Raw genomic sequence first — 26865 nt, 5'->3', positions numbered from 1 at the left:
TGCTTTTGCTGTATTTCTGAATCAAATAAATGCAAACTTGGTGAGCAGAAGAGAATGTTTTAGTGTATAACCTTTAATTTAGAAGGGAAGAATGACAAATGTTGTCTTTGCCAAAAAAAAAAAAAATCAAAATTGTCAAATACGACCTCGAGGCGTCGCTCTGTATTAATTAATAGAGTATGTTGATGTCAAAAATGGACAGTTTGCAGAAGACTGATGACATTATTCACAGTATGAACACATCAGGTGTTCATACTGGTTTAAAATCATACAGGTTTAAAATCAGGACCTGAACATGCTGTGTATTTCAGGGGAAAAAAATGCTAATTGAAAGCATCTAGCGATTACTAAGCAAACTGCAGAATTACTGAAATACTTAAAGTATTGTCATGAAAAAGCGTTTGGCTTGACGGATCAAGAAGGGCTATGGGTTTGTGTTGAAATGCTAATTTAATGTCGTGGTAATTAGTTGCTAAAGACAACCTGTCATTTAAAAGCATTTGCAATTCATAGCACTTCGCTGGATTGGTGTCATGCCTTGACAAGAACCACAGCAGCTACTTAACGTTAAAGAAATGTGATACACTATGAGTTGTAATAATAATAAATTATGTAATTCTCGAATTAATGTCCATTATATTATTTACATTTTAAGGAACTTGCGTCTGCTTCATCCAAACATATAATATATTTTACAATATTAGATTGGGGGAAAAAATCTCTGTATTTTGTATTCATCTTAAATGAACTTAAAAAAAATGCTTTCCTATTCGCTGAGAAAATGTTCTAAATTGTACCAAATTAAAGCTCCAAAACAACACACGCACTTCGCTCTGATTGGTCAGTCTGGTGAAAGCCCCGCCCATGCATATCGAGCCTATTTAAACACGCTTTCTGTCTGCGCTTCTGTATGTTCAGCACCTGCTCACTGTGGGACTCTACCAGCAGGCTTTACTACCCACCAATGGTTGTTCAAGTGAAATCACGCATTCGCAGCAAAACCATGGAAGGCAACCAGCAGAAAGTGGAAGCCAACATTTTGTTACTCGGAGCTGAGAACGTTGGAAAGTCTGGTGAGTTCTGCAGCAAATGTTGCTTTTTATCTTTATGCATTTAGTCTGAATTAGAGCACTGACAATCTCTTCTTTTTCACAGCTCTCACCGTGCGCTTTCTAACAAGGCGGTTCATAGGAGAATATGGAGATATAGGTAAGCATCATTACTGACTGCACTTGATCCCAAGTGTAATTTACAGTAACACAGCGTTCGTTTTGCTTAACGGTTTATTTTCATTTACAGAATCAATATACAGCCATACTGACAAGATCGACGGCCGTGATATTTGTTTCAACATATGGGATTCACTTTGCCCGCAGGTAAGCATTTCGGACATTCCGAGATAAAATAATGCTTAAAACTGTAATGCATGACATATGGCAAGCTATTTTAACATTGACTCCTTAAAACGAACTACTATCCATATTATCTACTGATCAGTCAGGACTTGGGATAGACATTTGTGCCTTATAAATTAATACTAGTTTCTAAAAATATATACTTCTTGGAACAGTTGGTAGCATCGAAGAAATAAGTACTAGTACTGTATAGCTGCTAGTAAACTTGATATGCAATAATTGAAATGCATGCTGTGAAGTGAATATAAGTAACGCATAAATGTTTTGTTTCAGAATTGCGAGGAATCAGGATACATCAGTGACAGACAGCTGCAGTGGGCAGATGGCTATATCCTTGTTTACAGCATCTGTGACCGAGCCAGCTTCAATGTGGTGCGGCAGCAAGTGCAGTGCATACGACAAGCCAAGCAAAAACTGGCCAGTACAGCTCAGATCATCATTGTGGGGAATAAAAGAGACCTCCAGCATAGGCGTACAGTATCCAGTGAGGAGGGCCGGCTGTTGGCGCTCTCTGCGGACTGTGGGTTTTTTGAGGTCTCCGCTGCCGAGACGTACCATGGAGTGCTGATGGTGTTTCACGAACTGTTTGAGCTCATTCGAGAGGCTAGGGCACTCAAGAAGGGCCCTGCAGGGTTCAAAGGTATCGTGAGGAGCATGTCAGCAGTGTTTGGAAGAAAGCGGACTGAGTAGCTTCATGTTTCCCCTTAAAGCGGTGGAAGAATCAGGGATAAGCCCTTTATGGAATCCATATTGGAACAAAGACTGATTATTGATCTCAACTGGATTTTTGCAAGTTGACAATCTTACGGTTCATGTAACAATCATCTGTGCTGTTTGTTGGACGGACATGTTTGGCCATTGCATCGCTGTTGTTGTTTTTTTTTAGTATCTCACGTCATGAGCAGTACTACTAAGGCACCAGTCAACTTAAAAGTAGTTCAACTTTTCAAGTTCCATTTTTCATTCTGTTTTGGAATGCAGAAACGTGATCTATGTGAACACCCCTTATTCCGGAATGTTCTAAGAACGTTCAAATTAGATTTAGGTATAAAAGCAGAACTGTGTCTCATTGCCCACTCTGTTTTTCAATATGCTGTAAACTGTCAGTTTTCTCTTTACTGTAGCTAATAAGTGCAATTGTTCGCTCAATCCCTCTTAGTCCCTATGCAATTAAATGAGACAGATTCTAAAATGTGGCCTCTAACACGCGATACAATGTAGCATTTCTTTGTGAAAATGTTTGTTTAAATTGTCTTGCCCTAAGTTGTCCATGCATTAGTGTCATATAAAGTGCTAAAAGCTGGAGACTTTTTTTTACAGTCATACATTGAATTGATGTGGTGGAATATTGTATTTAAAAATGCCCAAAAACGTTCCTGACTGTGTTTTTAAAATCCTAACTGTTTCATTCGATGCACTGGTGATACAAACTGTCAAACACAGATTGTTGTATATATTGCAGGTGTAAAAACATATGCTTATATTGTTTTATAATAAAACATGAGAAATACTTTAATATCTCTGGGTTTTTTTTAGGTACTACAAGTCCAGTGAGACACTTTAGTATGTGAGAAACAATACATTTTGTCAAATGATTAATACTACTAATAGCAGAAATCTGCAGGTTGTCTGTTTTTTTAAGTCATGGGTTGGCCTTGTTGCTCCCAACTAATATTTCTGACTTTTAACAAATGACAATTACATCCTTTAATATATTAGTTCACAATATTGATGCACAATATTTTACTGGATTCACTGGTATCAACAAAATGGCAAGCAAGAATCCTGGAAAACTGACCTTGATTGACCTGTGATTGAAAAAGTGTTAAAATGAACTTCCTCCATGGAAGTAAAGCTTTTGTGTCTCAAGTCCAGACACCTGAGCATCACATGCTCATTCATTCACATATTAGAGAGCTCAGGGCGGATAAGATCACATGTATAGGGCCCACTGCTGGTGGTTATGTGAGATTTCTGTAAAGGACTTTACTGTTCCTACAAGAAATATGACTGATCTACTGCTGATCTGTGAAAATGTGCATCATACATCATATATACCAGACTGTGGCCAACATATGTATGGCTCATATATATACAGTTGAGGTCAAAAGGTTACACATCTTGCAGAATCTGCAAAATGTTAATTATTTTACCAAAATAAGAGGCATCATACAAAATGCATGTTTTTTTTTTTTTTTTTTTTTTTTTTAGTACTGACCTGAATAAGATATATTTTACATATAAGACATTTACATATAGTCCACAAGAGAAAATAATAGTTGAATTTATAAAAATGTCCCAGTTCAAAAGAAGGAAAAACGATGCATTAAGAGCTGGGGGTGTAAACTTTTGAACATAATGAAGATGTGTACATTTTACTTATTTTGCCTAAATATAATATTTTTTTAAATTTAGTACCCTTTTGAAGCTACAGAAAATAATTACATGTTTCCCAGAAGATAAAATAAGTTCAATTTACCCTGATCTTCAAATTCAAAAGTTTTCACCCCCTGGCTTTTAATTCATTGTGTTTTCTTCTGGAGCATCAGTGAGTGTTTGAACCTTCTGTAATAGTTTTGCATATGAGTCCCTCAGTTGTCCTCAGTGTGGAAAGATGGATCTCAAAATCATACAGTCACAGTTAGAAAGGGCTCAAATACACAAAAATGCTGAAAAAACAAAGAATTTGTGGGACCTGAAGGTTTTTTCTGAAGAACAGTAGACAGTTTGACTGTGCAGGACTCATGAACAACTATCACTGAACAAAAAATACAGTTGTGGATCATTCAGGTAACAACACAGTATTAAGAATGTAAGTAAACTTTTGAACCGGGTCATTTTTATAAATTGAGCTATTATTTTCTCTTGTGGACTATATGTAAACATCTTTGACTATATGTAAAATTTTGACTACTGTATAGTGTGTATATATATATATATATATATATAAAACCTTAAAGGATTAGTTCATATATATATATGAAACCTTAAAGGATTAGTTAAAGGATTAGTTCACCCAAAAATGAAAAAATTACCCACCCTCACCCTTTAGATAGCAACTGGTACTCATGGTACTCTCATAAACGCGGGTCGAAGACTGACATAGAAAAGAAGAAATTGTTGAATAAAGTTGTTTTTTTGCTTTCTTTGTGCGCAAAAAGTATTTTCATAGCTTCATAACATTACAGTTGAACCACTGATGTCACATGGACTATTTTATCAATGTCCTTACTACCTTTCTGGACCTTGAACGTGTCAGTTGTGTTGCTGTCTATGCAGGGTCAAAAAGCTCTCGGATTTTATCAAAAATATCTTGATTTGTGTTTTGAAGTCGAACGAAGGTCTTAAGGGTTTGGAACATCATGAAGGTGAGTAATTAATGACAGCATTTTTATTTTTGAATGAACTGTTTAAGCATGTACAGATCTACCACATTTCAAATGCTTTGTAAAGCCAAAGCAACACAATTTTGCTTGTCTGTTTGCACTTGCAATAAAATGTAAGAGTGAATAGGAGTATGGCTATGTATCAAGTATCATTCTTCAGTATTTTGATACAGAAAAGAAAGCAAAGGGAAAGAAACAGACTAAGAAAGAGAAAGGGGCCACTGGGTCTTTCTGACAGTCCCCCCCTCCAGCCAAGTGGGCGCTTTGCGGGGGAGCTGACTGAGAGCATGAAAGCTGTTGCTATGCACACCACAATAACCCTCGTCAGCGTGTAATGACATCACTGACGCAAACGTGTCTCCGTCCACAGAACATTTCAGTGACACACCAGCCTGGATTCCTCCCACAATCATGTGTACGCTAACGTTTACACACAAGCATACGCATGAATATTCACGATGGGCCATGGGGCACAATGTTCTGGCATGTTTTATGATGCTTTTACCGCAGAGACAACAATAAAAGGGTCTTTCTCAGAAAACAGTGTCATCTTTAACATTTAATGACTTCATTTGAAAAGGTTACGGAGTTTTCAGGAAATTATATTTTCCCTCCTCAAGCACAAAATGCCAGAGTAAGTGCCATAGGCATTAAGAGTCCACCTCAGGAGGCACAAAATGAAAATTCATTTTGCGTATGCATGTTATAGATCTTATTGTGAATCATACATATGTGATCTAGAACCACAAAACCATTCATAAGGGTCAAATTTTTTTTAAAATTGAGATTTATACATCATCTGAAAGATAATGCATAAGCTTTCCACTGATGTATGGTTTGTTAGGATGGGACAATATTTGGCTGAGATATAACTTTGAAAATCAGGAGTCTGATCTAAATATTGAGAAAATCACCTTTAAAAATTTCCAAATGAAGTTCGTAGCAATGCATATTACTAATCAAAAATTAATTTTTGATATATTTACGGTAGGAAATGTACATCTTCATGGAACATGATCTTTACTTGATATCATAATTATTTTGCCATAAAAGAAAAAATTATAATTTTGACCCATACGGTGTATTTTTTGCTATTGCTACAAATATACCCGTGTGACTTAAGACTGGTTTTGTGGTCCAGGGTCACATGCTTAAAACGTAAAATCATTTTAATCAAAATGTCAAAAATGTAACTTGTGCTAAAAACAGACTTCTTTTTGGTGGTGCATGCAGGACTTTTCCAGTCATTTGGTTTGTGTAAACACTTGGATGTACGTCACAGTACGGAAGAAAAAAAGGGGAAAAAAAGTATATCATGGTCAAAATCTCATCTATTAAATATGTATTATATAAAAAAAAGTAAGAAGTTTAATTTCACCAGAATATCTTTATTTATATAGCCTATATAACTCACATGCACAGGATTGTGGGAAATAGAGGGCAGCGAAGGATACATCTAAGCTGCCTTGAAAATTCGATCAAAAGAAGGTACCTCTGGAGACAAGAAGTGAAGCAGAATTGGGATTCAGACTTTCCTTGATGCCTTCCTGCCTTGGAATGCTGCCTCCGAAGACAGCATTTTAGAGCTTCTGGACGCAGCCATTTTCAAAGACTATCCACAAGTTTCCTACACCCCATGAGGCCTTGAATCAAAAGTGGGAGCTTCTTCCGGTTCAAAGAAACAACCGGGACATGACACTCATTTATTTAACAGTTGACAGGAGTGACGGGCAAATGAAGCCTCGTAAAGCACCGAGACTTTCCTCTGAATGTTTCAGGAAAAGATTGCCAAAATTGCTAATGATGTGGGAACACAACTTCGAAAAGCATATGTTGTCCATAAGTATGTAATGATATCTCTCATAAAAGTGTGCATCTTTACAAAGTCTAAAATGGTCTAAAACACACTTCTAATTAGTAGTGTAGATTAGTGTGCTAATTAGCCTCTTCGCTAATTAGCACACAAAATACCATTGGTATACTACATCCGCTGCCTCACCGGAAGTTGTACCCACGTTCTTTTTTACAGTAGCGCCCCCCCGGAAACTTGTGACAGTCAGTGTTGGGGGTAACGCATTGCAAGTAACGCAAGTTACGTAATATTATTACTTTTTCCAAGTAGCTAGTAAAGTAATGCATTACTTTTTAATTGACAAGAAAATATCTGAGTTACTTTTTTCAAATAAGTAACGCCAGTTACTTTCCCCCCCATTTATTGATTAAAAGCTCTTCTGTCTCCATGTTGAGAGAAATCAGGAATAAAATGTTAGTTCTAGAATAAATGTGAACATGCATTAATTCATCTCACTCACAAAAAACAGATTCAGTATTCCTCAAAAATGAATAAAAATAGTGAAATTTAACTCAGATTATGATGCAAATCTGCAATAATTAAATATGTTAAATAATACAAATATCCTTTATGCAGTTAATCCCATTTTATTAACCAATGTCTTTGCTGCCAACCTTCGATGATCCAATTTGACCATACTAATAAGCAAAAAATATCTAACATTTGTTTTCCTTTTTTTTTTTTTTAATTGCTGAAAGTTGACATTTTTTTCTTCTGTGGTCTACTGTACAGACATGAATTTACTTCTCTCAAAGCCTGAGGCTTTTAGTGTAAAAAGGCTTTTATATTTGCCAAAAATAGAACTTTTTATATTAAAAACAAACAAGCAAGCTCTGCCCAGATTTAAAAAGTAACGCAAAGGTAAAATAACGCATTAACTAAGTTATGTAATTAGTTACTTTTTTAAGGAGTAACTTAACATTGCATTAATGCATTACTTTTAAAAGTAACTTTCCCCAGCACTGGAAACAGTCAGTGTGTTCTGAGATGTGTGCTCAGTACTGCGCATGCACACTGGCTGAATTGTGAAAAATATGCTTTTTTAACGCTATTGGCGCATAATGAAGAATAGTTATAAGGCAGTTTGTTGTCAGATTTCATTGGTGATTTCAAATATGAAATTTAATCGTAAGCTTGGTAAACAGTTTTGGAGAATTTTATGTTTCCCCATTCAAAGAGATAAGAGCTGCACTTGCCTGCCCGAGAAGCGTTTCAAAGATGGTCGCTGAGTGAAATAACTTGCCTTAAAGAGACTTTGACATTATGTAAGAATATTAAAGATGAACTTATGTCAAAAACCAATATAACATATGAAAATACAGATATACAAACTGACTGATACTCTGGATGAAAAAGAAATATTTAAAAATAAAATCAATGTTTAATATTCAAAATAGTGTTTTTTATTTAACCCTGTAACTGTCACCCCCATTTTTGAACATAGACGTGAAAGTGCACTATCCAAACTTAAATTGTTACAATTCATGAACAAATACATTTTCTAATATGATTTTCAAGTACCATTTCCATGGCAATGTCAGATTTTAAAATTGGTTTCAAAGGATGAATTCTGAGGTTTTAAACTCTCAACTGATATATAAATTATGTAATTTCTGAAACATGATAAGGAGGAAACAAAAAAGACTTTTGGTGACAAAGGTCAGAACTCCTGTTATGATGTAGATTTTTGATTTGCACTCTTGTCATAAATTAATCTATTACTGTTCCTACATAATTTGCAACAAAAAACAGTGGTACAATATTTAGTCAAGATTAGATTAGGATTTAATTATAATATAGTGAAATAAACTTAGGCATCCCTCTGAGGGGACAGGTGACAGTTAAACATTTCAGTATCATATTAATTATATATTAATATAATTGTATTAAATATTATAAGGTGTACATACTGTGATTTACGCAGTAAATGACTGTTTCCTGAGAATAACCCACAATATAATGGAACTGCCCTTTAGATCAAATGATATTCAGTTAACTTACTTGTTATTGACTTCTTATTTATTTATTTTGCATTTTGTCAGTGCAGTGACACTTTCAATGTCTGTGTGTTCAGGTTTTGACCTTAAACTGATAAAAGCAAATCACTCTTGCCACCACAGAAAAGCCCCAATTACACAGCCATGTCTGTCTCCTTATTTGCCTTTATGTGAGATAACAACATCAACAAGGTCCTTGACTACAGAGGCAGGGGAACAATGAAGATGTTTCTCCAACCCTATCTGTCTGTCTCTCTCTCTTTGTCCTTTTGCTGCTCTTCCTAATTTCATTTTAAGAGATAAAGAGTGCCTTCAGGCTTTTGGAGGTCTGGTACCTTGGCACACGGTGAAGTGTGTGAGGTGATTCAGGGACATCGGGGATTGTGGGAACAGACTGTGAATGCTGCGTACATGTGGGATCCTGCACGTACAGATGTGGTACACTCAGTCGCTGCATGTCAAGGGCTCTTCAGGAAGGAAGAGTGTTCAAACCAACACAACAGCTACTGCATACAGTATGTCTGTCACCATTTAATTGAGGATGATTTATCATACATGAATGAAACATAAATTAAGCATAAATATCTTCTAAATGAACCCTGGTGAAAAAAACCAGCATATGCTGATAGGTATGTTTTGATGCTGGTTTATGCTTTGCTGGTTTATGCTGGTCCTTTGCTGGTTTAAGCTGGTCCTTTGCTGGTTTATGCTGGTTATGTTGCTGGTCAAGGACCAGCATAAACCAGCAAAGGACCAGCTTAAACCAGCATCAAATCATACCTAACCAGCATCCCAGCATCAAAACATACCTACCAGCATATGCTGTTTTTTTCACCAGGGAACAATAAACAAAAAACATAAATAAGCAATGCACACTGTATAGAATAGTTTGTGGAAGTTGCAACTGGCCTAGAACCCAATGAGCTAAGATTATAACTCTGATTTTGAGGAAGATGGACTGAAGAAACAGGGTCTTGTTTATGTAACAACAACAGGATGTGGAAAAGATGTGTGCAGTGCAGATATTTGATTTGAGTTGTTTGATTTAATAAGAGAGATGAAATGAGAGAGTAATTTGGGTGATGGCTCTTGACCAGCCACTGCATTACAATGAGGCCTGATTGCCGGATATTGTGCTTCACTATAAAATGTCTTACCTAACACTGAAGAGAGAGAAAAATCTAGTCCAGTCTAGATCGAGAAATTATATGTGCATAATTTCCTTTATAGGCTAATGAATAAGCAAATTTAAATGTCAGCTTGCCTGAAGAAAAGATTTTTGTGCTTTTGATTGCTTCGAAGAACATTTTTACAGATTTTCTCTCTCTGAAAATAAAAAGCCTGCATCATGGTCCCAGTGGAATTTTACCAGGAACTAAAATTTAGCTTTTTTAAGGCAATGAGGCAATAACTAAAGTATTAGCACAAAAAAGCACTTTATATGTAACATAACCTGAAATTAAGCATATCTTTTGGTATGCACCATGTTTGTGAAAAAGAAGTGTGGTTGTATTGAATTTGTTGTGTACGTCAAATCTTAGTTTATTTAAAGTCCCTGTCACATGTTGCATGTGCTTACAAGCAATTATAGTAAATGATGCATAATTACATGTAATGACCCTAAAGCAAAACCTAATCTAACTCTAACCCTTGAGTAAATGCATGTTGTGAATTAATATTACTGAGTACTTAAACATACAAATACACTGTAATAAGGACACCATAAAATAAAGTGTTTTAAAGGGAACCCTGGGTATTAAGATTGTTGGGCTTAACGTAGTGTAAATGATGTCTTGTACTGAAATATGTAGTGAAAAGCAATGAAAGATTTAAGGTTATTAAAAAAATCGTTTTAATAAACATCCTTTTGGACTACGGGGGGCACCATTATTTAGATAACATGAAATGGTTGCACTCCATGAGCAACTGGTGCTACCTGTTGCTATTTTTACCACAACACAACTTGAAAAAATAAAATACGGATCCAATGCCACAATGTGTGGTTTTTGGTTGTAATTGTCAGTTGAGGGGCAACAAGAGAAGCAATGATAGTCTTCACTGCTTTCCAAGCGATAAGAAGAGGAGAAAAGAATGGAAAGATGCCTGTGGATGAATAAAACTTCCTAAACAATCACGTCTTTCTCTCCACTTTAGCTTACAAACAGCAGAGACAAGAAATGCTACATGCCATCCTGGCAGGACGTAAACATGCCGACGCTTGTCATGACGCCACAGCTAATTAAGGAGTTTCTCAGCGTGGATTTCATGTTTATATCCATCGGCACCTGTAAACTCTTTCAATAGCTGTTGTCATCGTATCAGTATTTTATTTTCAGGGTTGTGTTGCGGTAAAAATAGCTACAGTTGAGTGCAACCATTTCACATCATCGAAATAATGGTGCCCCCATAGTTCAAAATATGTAAAAAATGATATGGATTTTTTTAAACAACATAAATCTTTCATGGGTTTTCTACTACATGTTTCACTAAGAGACATCATTTACATTATATTAAGCCATACAAGTTTTAAAACCCGGGGATCCCTTTAAATACAGTTTTAAAAAGTGCATTTTGTAATAATTTCATATTAATTTCAACTTAATTAAAAAAATGCACTTTAATACGTAATTAAAATCCTCTTAAAGATTAAAGTGATTCTTACATTTTAAATATAGATATTTTTTTTACAAAAGTGCATCGATTCACTACAGGAGGCCTTTATTGACCCCTCCGAAGCCACTTTTTATTTTATATGGATGCACTTTATTGGACTTGTTTTGGACTGATGAAGAGAAACACTCATCTATGCCGTTTTAAAGCTTGGGAGTGCCAGGATAATTTTTAATATAACACCAGTTGCATTCATCTGAAAGACGGAAGTCATATACACCTAGGAGGGTGAGTAAATAATATGATACAGTAGTGTTGGGTCCTATCGTCTGCCTGCAGGATCGCCGATACATAATATTAATGTGCTCATTTATTTAATTATTTATATACTTAGTTTCATTGCCCGAAACCAGCTCCAGCATAAGGCTAAAAGCAGCCTAACAATTTTAATATGACTTAATTAGTATTTAATATGACAACAACTGAATAAAAACATTGTAAGTTGCTAATTATAATGCTTACATTTCCTTAGTTATTCAAAAAGCAGCTATAGAAAACGAGTAAAGAGCATTGACATTATTAAAAAACATCATCACTGATCAGCCTAGCCTATTCTAGTGCAAGTTTATGCATTTTAAAAAAAGACTTGCATTATAAGTGAAGCTATCTACACTGTATGATGACTAAATCTCTTACCACACACTGCACACGTCTGTGGCGCATTAAGGCCACCGGAACTGATTGCGCCCATTCTAGTCAATGCTTGTGTTTATACCCGCCGCCCCACGGCTCGTTGAAGCAGCTCTGTGCACTGCATCACTAAAGTTAGGCTAATCCCCCACCTCGTCCTTCCCCACCCCCTAACCATTCGAATTTCTGTAGGCGGGATTTATTTTAATGATATTCTAATTGACTTCATTGTGACATCACAGCACCTGGAAAACAAACGCTGTAGTCCAAAGGAGCTGTTCGCTGTAGTTCTTAAAACAGGACTTTTAAAAAATATCTCCCTTTGGATTGGACTTTCATATTTGTAGCTTTGTAGATCTTTTTTATGCAAAAACATACACACCACACACTGACTAAATTCAAAAAGTGAAAAAGCGTAATAGTTCCCCTTTAAAGTATATAATTGCCATAAAAAGTAATCTTCTTAAAAGTATGCTAGAATTTATTTAAACCCCACCCAAACTCCATAATGCCCCTGGTATTCAATGTGAATTAGACTTGTGCTCATTGCTGGCTCATCATAGTCAAGTGTTTACTTTTTACCAGTCCTGAGTGTTTTTTAAAGTGTTTAGGGTCATTGCCCTGCTGGTGACCCATGACCTTTGACAGACACATGGCTTTATGATGCCGGGTTTAACCTTGTGCTTGAAAGGCTTTAGCAGTGATTTCATGATGTCATTCACATATTCAAGGCAACAATACCTGTGTCCCAATGCAGGGGCTGCATCCTTCGAAGGCTTCGAAGGCTTCGAAGGCCACGAAGTCCGAACCAAGGGTTGATAAATGGGATGATCCTAAATGAGCAGTGATGTTTATACTGGACTTTTTTTGAAAGTGATATTAAACTGTTTGAAAACTAAACAGGGTTCACAGCCTGTCTAAATATGTTCACATTAGTCCATTTATGTACACAAAAAGTAGAAACTATAAAATAGCATTTTTTTTGTAGCATTAGATAATTCAGTTGAAAGCAATACTTATATTTAAAAGTGTAACAGGATTTTCTCTCAAAAAAATTAAACATTGGGATAGTCTGGACTTGGGACAGTCTGGACTGTGAAGGATCCATCTGGTGTATCCTTCATGGCCTAGGAAACAAAGGATGCATATCAAGGCCGCATCTGAAAAAGCCTTTGAAACAGGACAGTGTTTGTTGTGCCACTGTGATGCATTCATTCTTTGAATGCAGCCTTCGAAGGATGCAATCTCTGAGTTCGGACACACAGCTAATATTTACTCAAAGAACTGGAAACTGAAGACCACGTTTAATATATCGGCACCATTTCTAAATATTTGACAATTAAAAGTCCTATATATGATCACAATAAATGTTTGTGAAGTGGAAACCTGATCCTAGTTCTCTTAGATGCTATGAGACTTTTGCCCTGACCTTTGACCCCAAGTGGGAGGCATATACATGTAAACCTTTTCACCTTAGCCTGATGGCCATCCTATCGCCTGCATACATTGACTCACAAGAATGTGTCAGGAATTTTGACATAAGCTGAGCAAACCAAAGGTTGTTTCTGTTATGAGTCACATCTTTGGAGCGCCATTAGTAAGATGTACTCAGGCTTTTCACTTTGTAGTGGAAAATTACTCAAAACTTGTGTGTAACTCATTAACATCCACCAGGGGAGTGTGCAATGGATGGGTATGGCTTGGACAACCGTTAAACTAATTTTGTAGGCAAGAAAACCAGTTTTAATTCATAAGTTAAGCTAGATATGTGTTATATGAGATACAGAGCTTTTTGACTGTTGCTTTACAGTAATATTAACTGTTATCTGTGGCTGGATTTCCTTGTTCAATTTTGTTGTAACAATTTTGGAAGATATTTAAAACATGCAACTGATGTAATCAGGAAATAAAAATACATTTAAGTTCCCATAAATAAGCTTATGAATGTAGGAAGTCTTCTACTCCAAAGTCATGGTAAATAACTGAAGTTCATTGTGGTATTGTTGATTCAGCTATAAATCTTGGCCTCCCAAGAGTGTAATGGACCTCAAGCAGCGTAAGCTAATGATTAAACTCCATGCTAAATCCCAAGGAATGTAACAGTCAATACGCAAATGCAGCACAATAACAAGAAAGACTAAAAGTCAGACTAAAAAAACAAAAAAGTATTTTTAGGTGAACATTTTGTGTTAAGAAATATTCTGGTTTTAGAACAATCTGCAGCAAACTGTTAAATGTCACATTAATTATTTTGACACATCCCTTTGTTTATGAAAAGAAACAAAATTGCATTTACATTGGTTCTACTGGCAGAGCTTAGAATGTATTAAAAATTGGAAAATTCTTTCCAGGTCTACAGAACGAATTTATTTATTTATTTGCAAATGCATATATATTTTAACAAATCTGGGTATGCAAGAAGGATATTAAATGATATTAGTAAAGCCACAGTGGCCTTGCCACAGGTCACACAGGATTCACAAGTGTCCTTAATAGTCTCAAGGTTTCTATTTTTCCTTCCTCTGAATCAGCAGGATGTCCTTTCTTCAGGACTCCACTGAGAAATGAGACAGGCCTGAATGAAAAGAGGGATTTGGGTACTTTTAATACTAAATATGCTCTCATGTCATGCCTTCTGCAGCTTCTGCCAGCAGCCTCACAATGGGAACTCTGCCACAGTAATATTCTCTGATGATCATTGCATCTTTATTTTTCATTTAAGTTTATCTGCATTTTTGTATTACTTTTGGCAGTGTGGTCAAATTATCAGAATTAAATTTTAAAGCAATAGTTCATCCAAAAATGGAAATTTGTATGCAGCCTCAGGCCATCTAAGATGCAGATGAGTTTGTAGCATGTAGCATTACATCACTTGCTCACCAATGGATCCTCTGCAGTGAATGGGTGCCGTCGGAATGAGAGTCCAAACAGCTGATAAAAACATTACAGTAATTCGCAAGTAAAGTAAGTAATCCACAAGCAGTAACAAATCCATCATTAAGACATTTTACAGTTTTTCTCAGTCGCTTTGGTGCATTTCTCACAACACTATTTACATTTGCACAACAGTTAATGCATTTCTCAAAACAATTAGTACAAACTGCAAAACCTAGCTGATAACCTGCAAAAGCGTGTCACTTGCTCAAAATGGATAGCTCATTCCTCAAAAGCAAGTATTCATGTCAATGAAATGTCAGTGTCATCAAGATGAAAAGTCCTGACACCATTGTTTATGAACAAGATAGTCAAATGGCTTTGTCATGTTTTCATTATGACAGTTTACTCTGTAAATTTTTTCCAGTGCAAAAAAGTCAGATTTTGGTGACACTTCCCGAAAGTGCTCAAGACAGCACTATACTATTTGCACAGCCATTTGAAAACTACAGTAAAGTTAGACATTACTGTATTTAGTGAGGTATCTGAGTACAAGACACTGAATATGTATGTTTCACATTTTTACTGCATATGCTCTTTGCAGTTCTAATTTATTCAAAGCATTGTGCAAACGAATAAATACACCCTTATTTACAACAAACATAAACTCCCTTTGGGTAGAGCTGTGCACAACTGTAAACAATATTGCAGTACATATTGGAACTGAACCTACAACATACATAGGTCTGTAAATCATTCATGCACATTTGCAGAAATTGTTCAATTTAGAAGACATTTTTAGGAATAAAAAGATTTAAAATTTTTTATAAAATTTGCTTGACAGATTTTGACAACTAGTTCAACATTTTTGTATGTAATGACTCAAGCAATGAAATGAGGACTATTAGTTTTATATGGAATGACTATTCAGCATTCACAAGTTTAGTTAACATGACATAAGCAAATGATAATGTTATAAAACAGCAGAGAGTTGTATGAAAGCAATTGATGCATGTCCAAAAGCATTTGCAATTTGTTGGAAGGAATGAGAAACTGCTACTATGATGTGCACAAATGACTAAATGTTGTGGAGGTTGAAGTAAATGTTGTGCAAATGTAAATAGTGTTGTGAGAAATGCACCAAAGCGACTGAGAAAAACTGTAAACTACAAACTGTTACTTATGCTAAAATAGGAGTCCTCTATCTATATTGCTTTCTTCAGTGAAAATTTTGTTTTGTCTGAATCGGGAGAGAAATATGCACATATCAAGCACTGTTTACAAGCAAAAACGGTCTAAATCAGTTTTTAACTAATATGTTAAAAGAGTGGAGTGGTGTGGATTACTTGTGGATTATTGTTATGTTTTTATAAGCTGTTTGGACCCTCATTCTGACGGCACCCATTCACCGCAGAGGACCCACTGGTAAGAAAATGATGCAATGCCCCATTTCTCCAAATCAAAAAAAAAAAAAAAAAATGGCCTGAGGTTATGTTTTTCATGTTCGATTTGTCAAATTAAGTAGGTCATACAGGATTTCTATGCATACAGAAAATGTGCATACTATAATATAAGTATGATATATTCCAAACATAGACTTTGTAAATATCCCAATTAACTCATAATACCAGGCTGCAGACTTTAAGAAAGAGCTGATTTACTGAGCCCACTCAGCCAGTGCTCAGTATGAGAAGAACTTGAGTTGAACTCATTTTAGGCAGGGTTGTTTATTTTCATGCATTTATTATGTCTATGTCTGTCCCATATTCAGTTTACTCATGGGCTTATAAATTGAACCAAACAGTGCCATTTTCTTTCCAATAACACCTAAATATGACATCTTCTGTCTATGTTGTAGATAAGCTCCAGCTGACTGTTTAAGTGTTTAAGTGTTTTGTAAAGGAGTGACTCTTTCGGCGTCAGTGAGGTCATAATGATTTGACTTAAAATAGAAAGCATTCCATTCATTCCATTCTCTGTAGCAATTCTGACGAAACTCCAAAGCCTTCATCTTCCTTTTAAAGCAGACTCATATCGACTTAATACTTTGCCCCCCGTCAAACTACGCAGGGGATCCAAACCTTTACCATTTAGAGGTTGACCGAGAGATTAATAACCAACCAAAAACAGACTCTCAGTCAAGGTTTAACCCAACAGCCCTCCAACAAGCAATAACACCCTTAAAACTACAGTTCCTTAGACATTATTAACCTAAGCCAGCACAATGAAATCAAAGTCCACAGCAAACCAGCAAACCAAATTTCGACTACACTTCCCTGCTGAGAAACTCACAAGAGTAAGACAAACAAGGGTCTTAACTGTGACACACTCAAGAGGACTCCCTTTTGAAAAACAAGTGTGCTTATCTGTACTGATTGTGTACTTAAAAAGTATAGTTTTAAAAAAAGTACTTGCATATTAATGAAACTTCAAGAGAGTACACTATTGCTTAACACACTTTTAAAAAAGTGCACTTTGTAATAATGTCAAATTATATTTTCATTAATCCTCATGTTCTGTTTTGGCCTGCAGGGTCATTTAAAAATGAAAAAAAGACTTCAAAAACATATAGCTGGGATTGAGACAGTTTCACTGGAGTCCATTATGTCTCCTGAGCTTTGAAAGTGCAATAAAATTCTCCTCTGGGCTGTGACCTCCACAATGTCCGCCGAAACCGAAAAGCAATTTTACTGCAGATAAAAACACCCCCGAGGCCTACAGTAGGTGTGCTCACACTGGGGCACTGTAGGCAGGTGTGTGCTGAGCTGGTATTTGAGACGGGCATTCCTGGCATTCCTGCGGGCACCTCGTTCCCCTCCGATCCAGAATTCCGCTTATTTTATCCCGAATGCTGTACGGGGAGAGGCAGCACAGCACAGAGCTGCTTCTCACCAGCCTGCGCACCTGTTCAGCATGACGGCACGCTCCTCCATGCACCTGTGCTGCTGATCGTCATTGCTGATGGCTAAATTAAACTCACGTGCGAGATGTCCTCCTGCGCTCTGAATTTAATTTGACAGAGAGTGACCTGTTACAGCTCAATCTGTAGGAGCTAATAAGCAGCTGGCCGATATCATCTCCATGGAGAGGCAGACAAGTGAAGCTAAACGTTTGTTTGCTTCACTGATTCAGTATATTGTCAGACCGAAGGCATTGTGATATCCAGCATGTTGTAAAAGTAGGCCTGTTTAAACACTGATAACATTATGATCACCTTCCGCATTAACCGAAAATTGTCCGCCATTGGCGAAAAAATCTGAAGGCCGTCCATCACCAGTGACAGATTACACTCAGAGTGATTTATTGTAAACAGGGTTGCCAGGTTTTCACAACAAAATCCGCCCAACTGCTATTTAAAATTAGCCCAATCACGTTTTGAGGTGGGTTCCCCAGTAAAAAACAGTTTCAAGGTGATATACATTTTTTGGAGGGGTTTCATTGTTACAGATCGCATTCCAGGGGTTAAATAACACGTTATTGGAGTTGCTTCAACACGTGGCAACAGTGTGAATGGAGAAGTCCACTTCCACAATGACAATTTACAGATAATGTACTCACCCCCTTGTCATCCAAGATGTTCATGTCTTTCTTTCTTCAGTCGTAAAGAAATTGTGTTTTTTGAGGAAAACATTTCAGCATTTTTCTCCATATAATGGACTGATATGGTGCCCTGAGTTTGAACTTCCAAAATGCATTTTAAATGAAGCTTCAACAATCCCAGATGTGGTTGTAAACGATTCCAGCCAATGAAGAAGGGTCTTATCTAGCAAAACGATGCTAATAACGATCTGTTATTTTTATAAAAATAATACACTTAATGTACTTTCTAATGTCAAACGCTCGTCTTGTCTTGCTTGACATTGGATGCCCATTTTCCATAAGTTGGTATGATTCTTTAGGGTGTTAAAATTCCTCAGTGGTTGTGTAAAACTAGGGCTGCCCTCAACTTCTTCTGGAATTATCTGGTTGACTAGTAGTCATTAATTTTATGCGGTAATTGATTATTAAGGTCTTTGCACACTTTTGCAAGTTAAAAAATAAATACGACCACACTGCCTCCAAAACTTCCATCCATCATTAAAAAAAAATCAGATAATTGATTTTCTGCATATATGCATCCATAGCAAGCATTTTGACAGGTAAGGATGACGCATACTGAAAAAAAACTTTTGGTGCAATGACCTTAAGTCGCACATTTATTTATGAAGCACATAAAAATAATAATGAGCCTTTAATTGCCTACTTTAATTGCCTACAAGCACACAAAAAACAGCTTGCCACAGTGCATTGGCAGATAAAATAATTATGAATGTGTCATGGAAAAACAGCAAGGAGACGGCATTAATGTTTTAATAATTTATTGATAAACTAGTGCTTTCTTTGTTTTCGGCTTAAGAGATGAAGTCGGCGACACTTGTCATCCCCACAGTAGTGATGCACCTGTATACAGGTTTCATACGGATTACATAATCTGAGAATATTTGTTTTCTATTTGAATTGGTTCATTTGAAAGTAGACATTTCACAGTCTATAGATATATTTTTCATGCTGTAAGGCAAATATATATATAGTTTCAAAGTGACACGCTCAAGTTCACAGAGACCAACACAGCAGAAAGCACATCCCGTTTGCTTTCATTATTTTATAAAAGCACAACGTTCCATTGTTATTGTGAGTGCAATAACATGTAGAGTCTTTACAGATTTTAAAGATGTATTACTTTTATCTGTATGATGTATTTTAAGAGCAAGTGACCACACCGGTGCCTCCATCTGACATGCAGTGAACGCACTACTGTTCAGCTTTCACGCTCTGCACAGACACTTGAATAGCACACATTTTTCTAGGTTAACATTAGATTGAGCGGCCATATAAAGTTACTACTACGTACATCTTTCAGATGAAAAGCCATATTTGATAAGAGACTGTTTGGATGTCCTGCCCGATATACTATATTACCACACAGACCAGCCGTTAACAATCTGTCCATCACGGACTGCGTGATTTTGCCACTTCCTGTAAATTTTTTTTTTTTTCTGACTAAGCAACTAATAAAATTTTGGTGGACCAAGCCTCTTTTTGTCAACTAACGGTTAGTCAAATATTAGGGGCAGCACTCTTTTACCTTGTCAAAAACAGCTGACCTGTTTTGGTGCATTTCTCTTTAAATGATAATGAACTACTGCTGACTCCGCCTCTCTCTTCCATTTTTTTGTATATTCGGTGGCAAATTATCATCAAAAACAAAACTAATCCATTGCATCCTCAGTGACTCTGATGTGGGGAGAAATTGAAGACTCATATTCACTTTTACATCCAACTATAAAACACTTGCATTGCTTTCAAGACATTGTTGTCACTCTGCTCGAGCGCAGAGAAAATGGCTACTACCGGCTGAGGCTGGAAATATGCTAATAAGGGACAGCCCGTCAGCGGCCGTGGGCGGGGCCTGAGCAATATGATGTCATACTGCACAGAAAATCAAAACAGCTTGAAAACGGGTCATCAGATGCAAAATTCACTTTTACATGTTGTTTGAACATAAATATGTGTTGGCAGTGTGTGGACACATCCACCCTATAATGATCAATATCCACCCTGTGATTTTTTAAAATCCCCAATAATAATAATCACTCAGAAAAAGTGTAAAAGTTAATGTAAAAAACCTTTGACAACAAGATGGGCAGTTTGTACTTTTTGTAAACAGATACTCTGATCAAAAATGTTTAATGCATATTTGGACAGGTTTATGCACATTAGGTTTATTACATCTTAGTGTTTCCATCCATTATTTTATATTTAGTTTCCCACAATATAAAACAAGGCAATGCCAGAATGCATCAGGACAAAGTTCATATGAAAAAAGCAATTCACTTTGGTGGACAGCTGCACTGCATTCGGCCAGATGTGTCTCTGCATGTGTCTCCAGCTGAACCACAGAGATGGCAAAATCGATAAAGCAATGGATGCCAGATTTAGCTTTGCATTCTCTTTCCACATTGCCACCTTTGGTTTTCTCAGCACGTCTTACACGTGCTCAACGTTCAGTGCCAGGCAACATCAGAGCATATTGTCCTCATTCAGAAAAGCTCTTGCAGCCCTCGTCTACCGCATGTGCTCATTTTGTTCACCTAGGCTTGTTTAAGAAATTTCTCATCTGAACACTCAAACTTTACTTGTTTCTGGTTGAGAAACCTTAAATGTACCTCCAGCCACTTTATTTCCCCCATCCGACTGAAATAAAATGAATACAAATAAAATTTCTATAGTTCCTATCGGTGTGAAAGCAAAAAACATTTTAATTCAACAGATATTTAATACTTTTTCCTCAAATCTGACCCTTCTAATCCACCATTGTAATTAGTGGTACAGATTATTATGTGATTATCAAGCCCCTCATGGTTGTTTATCTTGCCTTCATTCTGCGGCGAACTAAAGCTGTCATGGCTGAGACTAAGAGGGTGTTGACTGTACAGAATGCAAGCCTCTAAAGTAGGGTTTTAATGCTGAACATGAACTGAATTATGCTTAATCTTGGTTGTTTCCATATGATCCAGACCCTTCTGTCTTGACTCAAATGAGGGGTCACATACAGAGCTCCTCACGTGCTGCTATAAAAATCAACACTGCTCCCAGTTCAGGACATAAGTAGCCATAAGCAAACATTAAAGTAGGAATCAGATTAAGGGCATTCTTGCTGCTGTAAAACCCAGCAGAAGCTAAAGAGGTAAAGAAGGGATAAAGCAGCAGTTTTGTAATCCTCTTAGATAGTTAAGTGTTTCAGATATTTAGCCAAATTAATAACTGTATACTGAGGAGAGAAACGTGACTCTGATCTAAGAATCACATACATTATTTAATTTTTTTTATTGAGAATTATTAGAAATGTAAAGCTGTCCATAGGAAAGATAAATCGGCCACATAAAAAAATAAACATGCTTTGGCCAATCATAATTATTACACTAAAGAGTGATACTTATAAGATAAAAAGTCATTATATTACAACATTATAAGATCCTAAGTCAAAATGAAGAGATAAGAAGTCATGACATACAAGTAAAAATTATGATATCCTAATTTAAAATGAGACAGAAAGTCATAATTATGAGATCCTATGTAACGACTATAAGATAAAACATCTAAATTTGGACATTCTAGTCTAAATAATGACATATTAAGTACACTGTCATTACATACTGACCTAATTTTGCGATAAAAGTACAAATTTATTAGATAAAAACAGTAAACTGGAGATAAAAAATCCTCACGAGATGAAAGGTCAAAATTATGATATATTCATAATTATCAAATAAGCAATACCACACGAGTAGCTATGTAATATTCCAGTGTGATATTGCGATTATACAACAGTTCGACACCACCAGTGTGTAAATATATAAGGTACAACATCAGAGTGTCTTTAAAAACCCTCTTTTGTACAGAACTACTTCCTTCCGCCACAGATTCAAATCTCAGATTGACAGTTTAACAGCTGAGCACAAGCTTGCATTACTAATTCGAAAACATCAATTTAGAATTAGTAATAAAGGAAAGATGAGTTGTTTCATTAAAAAAAAAAAAAAATTATTACTGTAATAAAAGCTGTGTATTATGTAGAGTATAATGAGAGAGAGATGGACTGAGTGGGTGTGATTACCTGCATCTGATACAGCATTCATTCTTCAGCTCAATCTCATATTCACAATAAAGCATTAGTTTGAATGTCCGCTGAGGCAAGCCATATCTTTGTCACGCTATTCTTTCATCTATTAAGGGTGATTTCGATGACAGTGCTGCTTAATGCATTTGTTGGCTGCGTCTAAAAAGGTGTTGTTTAAAGTCAAAATAACTTCCTTGTTTACAACTCAGTCTCTTTCAATACAAAAGTCTTTACTGCTGACGCACTCATAAAACAGTCTCTTGCTGCCATCTAATGGCAGATTAATGTAACTTTGCCAAAACTAAATACTATTATTAAATACTACAATTATTTATATACTATATTATTTACTGAATAATAATATTTAATAAACAACAGCCATCATAAAAGTTGCTAGGCAATTCAGTCAAAATTACAAAAGCAGTGCTCTGATGTAAAGCATTAAATTTACATAAAATATAACGTGATGAGATTTTGCCCTCAGACAAAACTATTTGCTCTGGAACAAATAATAGATTAATGAAACCAAAGACTGGTCATTAGATTTACCCAAAATAAATTATATATCATGTTTAACCACTAGAGACATCGGAGCCAGCAGCAAATTCCAGAAGATCTGGCCAAGGTAAGGCTGCTCTTGGCAGGTTCATGAGCACTGAATGGCTGCTGAAGCTCTGGAGCTCACATCTTCAAAAACACTGAAGAAATTTTCAGTATCCTTGAAATTTAAACATGTATATTCTCGCCTAAAAACTCTTAAAACTACATTCTGTGACACAAAACCAGTGCTATTTATAAAATTATAGTGGATTTGGCCCCCCACCATGACACTCGCTGTGAGAAATACAGCAAGCGGAGTGATACAAATGGTGAATATCACACTCTTATCAGATTCGAGGATCAGAAAGAACTGTTGTATAAATTAATTTACGAAATCTACATCATGACATAAAAAGTTGAAATTTTAACACAAAGTCATAATTATGACAAAAATATGACAGTCATAAGTGTGATTTTATACCTCGTAATTATGACACCTAATGTCACAGTTTCGACTTTTTATCTTATAAACATCACATTTTTTTTATGTATTTTTGACTTTTTGTCAAAATTATGCCATAGTATGTTATACTTTTGACTTTTATATCATAAATTAAATTAAATAAAAATGTCAAAAATGTCAAATTCTTTAAGAATGAGTGTTCACTTGCTATTTCTTGCTAATTCAAACAGTGATTGAATTTTAAAACATGTCAGCTTTTTTTGACAAAATGTTCCATTTAAAAAAAATGGAAATTTAACGTACACTTCCACTCTACCATGTTAATGCTAAGTGATTAGTACAAACAAACCTTTTCAAAGATAGAGCATAACCTCCATATTAACACCAGCTTCTTGATATCATTTCACAAACACATCAAAGGGATTTCAAATAAGAATTCTAATCACTTTAGTCTAGGCACATGACCATAGTATACTATATCCCACTGTCAGATCTCTTCAAAGACACACTACAGCTAGAAAAACAGCTCTCTGGGTACAAAACCACCCAAATAAGCCAAAAGGAAAATCTGGCATTGTACTGACGTAGGGCAAACATCAGGAATCTGAGTAGAATGAGGGGGCGGCCTGGATCATGGGAAAGGAACAGTTTGTGTGAGGTCACCCTTTGTTGCGATCAGAGAACAGGTTTACTCTGTCTCTTAAAATATACACAAGTTTAGGTTTGAGTAAATTAAACTGGGTCTGGAACACTGGAAAAAGGCACTTCATTCCCAGAAACAGAAATACTTCCTTACTAAATATAATGAAGACGTGCGTGATGTTTGTGCACTGTGAAGTACGTGCGTGCTGCCACCGCTGCCAGCGGAAATAAGCAGTTATTAGAAAGAATGTTGGACAAAGTTATTCTGAAAAATAAAAGTCAATGGGCTCCAGTGTTGTGTTTAGTCTTACTGACTAATTGCATGGACAAAAACATTCAAAATATATTATTTTTTGTTTTGCAGAAGAAAGAAATTAAGGTTTGTAACGACACAAGTGTGAATAAATTGCAAATTTTTAATTTTGGGATAAATTATCTCTTAGTTTAGCCAAAATAGTTCACCCAAAATAGACAATTTCCTGAAATTACTCACCCTTAGGCCATCCAAGATGCAGGTGAATTTGTTTCTTTGTTCATCAGAACAAATTTGGAGAAATGTAGCATTACATCACTTGCTCACCAGTGGATCCTCTGAAGCTAATGGGTGCCATCAGAATGAGAGTGCAAACAGCTGATAAAAACATCACAATAATCCACAAGTAATCCACATGGCGTCAATTCAAGTGAAAAGCTGTGCATCTGTAAGAACAACCATTGTTTCCAGCTAAAATATTTCTATATAATATATAGTCCTTTATCCATAATATTCATTTTTTTCAGTGAAAAATTTGTATCAGCGGATACAGGAGAGAAATCTTCACAGATCAAGCACCATTTACTAATGAAAACAGTCCAAAACCATTCTAAACAAATATGTTGGTGGATTTTTATGTCAGAAAACAACAGGGGATAGACTTTTTCAATGGAGGAAGTGATATTCTAAAATATAGATTGGTATTTTGCCTAGAAGTGACGTTTTAAAGTTAAAAAAAAACTTGATGGATTTGTTTCTTACAAACATGCATCTTTCCACTTCACAAGATGTTAATTGGTGGACTGGAGTGGTGTGGATTACTTGTGGATTATTGTGATGTTTTTATCAGCTGTTTTGACTCTCATTCTGATGGCACCCATTCACACCCATTCACCATTGGTGAGCAAACGATGTAATGCTGAGATGCAATTTCATCAAATAATACTTATCTACATATTAAACGGCCTGAGTGTGAGTAACTGTTCACCAAATTTTCATTTTGGATGAACTGTCTCTTTAAGACATAGTTGTAAGTCTGAATGGCCACCATAGCTGGACCACCCTCATCTGAGCAGTCCTGTATATTGTAATCACTGATACTCATTAGAGCCACCAGACTCTTGACCTGCATCTCTTGGCTGCTTTTCATAGTTTTCATTACTGCTCCCAGGTGTCCAGTGGCTGCCGTCCTTGTTTTCTATGAGCTGAGCTCTGGAAAACGAGACAATAATGGCTTTTTCTGTGTGTGTCCCTGTGTAACACGGAGAACAGCAGACAACAGCACATTCTCAGATTGCATGAGATCTTTGATTTGTGCTATACTGTGTGTGTGTGTGTGTGTGTGTTACTAAGATCCAGACCTCTTTGCTGTTGGTCTTTTTAGGGCTTTCTGCCCAGCCATGCCAAAGTATCTGTGCATTCAGGGGTGGTGAGGCTGAACCGTGTGGAGCTGAGTTAAGCAGACAAGAAAAAATGGTGAGAAAGGGAAGAATGACATATACTGTTTGTGGAAGTCTACTGCCTCATGCAGCTTTACATCAGTTGAATAAATAGACAAATAAATCTAAAATCATCCTATCTCATGGCTTTAATGTGACTATGTCTTGTTATAAATCACTTAATTTTCATCCCAGAGGTAATATTATTAGTAAATGTTTCTTTCAACAAAAACAGTCATATTTTAGTTTTGCATGACGATTTTCCACCCACTCTTTGACCCTGAGGTTAAAATGAGCCATTTTTGTTGCTGTGCCTTCACACTTTTGAGTAAACACTGAACAACATCTCTTAGTCATGGCTTGGGCGTTTATTGAATATGTGCTTGCAGTGTACTTCAAATCTTAGTATATATATAAAAAAAGTAGTAGTACAAAAGGTTGTATTAAATATATAAAAGGCCACTTAAATGTTTAAGAGAGTTTACTTTTATGATTGTTTCTTAACACACTCAAGTAGACTTTTAATAAGTGAACTTTTTAATAATGTCAAACTAAAAGTCCACCAGTTTTTATTTAATTTGTAAAAATAATATCCCCTTTTTCAAATTAAGCCATTCTCAGCTTCTTGTCTGTGTGACGTCACACCGACAAAGGCCACTCCCACGATGGTAGATTGACACAGTCATCTTACCTTAAAACCACCCTCATGAGCTGAGTGAGTTGTGAACAGACTCCAGTGCAGGATAAGACAAGAATGTCTCTGATTGAGCGATTGAGGTGTTTTGTTGTTGGATGTAATAATGAACATAGCAGTCGTCACTCCCGACATCTGAGCTGCTGAAGACACAAACGATTAACATTACTTTAGTTTTTGGATGGAATGCGCCCCTAATCTACCTAAATGCATCTATGTTTGCACTGATCGTTTGTGTTGCAGCTTCACCTACAGAAGGAGTATAGGGTTCCTCTCCTAATAATGTGCTAGTGTACAGCTTATCGAACCGCTCGTCAACCCACGGAAGGGAGGGGTGGGGTGAGCAGAGC

General features: G+C 36.2%; 1 protein-coding gene across 1 annotated transcript; it reads left to right on the top strand.

Annotated features, from left to right (window-relative positions):
- Positions 1-924: 924 nt before the first annotated feature.
- zgc:64022 (Ras-related and estrogen-regulated growth inhibitor-like protein) lies at positions 925-2925 on the top strand. Its single transcript, XM_051136616.1, has 4 exons — positions 925-1073; positions 1156-1209; positions 1300-1376; positions 1689-2925. Exons 1-4 carry the CDS (start codon positions 965-967, stop codon positions 2103-2105), a joined length of 657 nt encoding a protein of 218 aa, XP_050992573.1. The 5' UTR covers positions 925-964; the 3' UTR covers positions 2106-2925.
- Positions 2926-26865: the final 23940 nt, after the last annotated feature.

This window comes from Labeo rohita, chromosome 19 (genome assembly GCF_022985175.1).
Source record: "Labeo rohita strain BAU-BD-2019 chromosome 19, IGBB_LRoh.1.0, whole genome shotgun sequence".
Classification (NCBI taxonomy): domain Eukaryota; kingdom Metazoa; phylum Chordata; class Actinopteri; order Cypriniformes; family Cyprinidae; genus Labeo; species Labeo rohita.
The sequence above is the reverse complement of the archived record's forward strand: the minus strand, read 5'-3'. Positions and strand labels throughout refer to the sequence as shown.

Coding starts and splice junctions, on each gene's coding strand:
- zgc:64022 (XM_051136616.1), top strand. CDS start 965: ATGGTTGTTCAAGTGAAATCACGCATTCGCAGCAAAACCATGGAAGGC. Junction 1,210..1,299: donor AGGAGAATATGGAGATATAG/GTAAGCATCATT, acceptor TTTCATTTACAG/AATCAATATACAGCCATACT. Junction 1,377..1,688: donor GGGATTCACTTTGCCCGCAG/GTAAGCATTTCG, acceptor GTTTTGTTTCAG/AATTGCGAGGAATCAGGATA.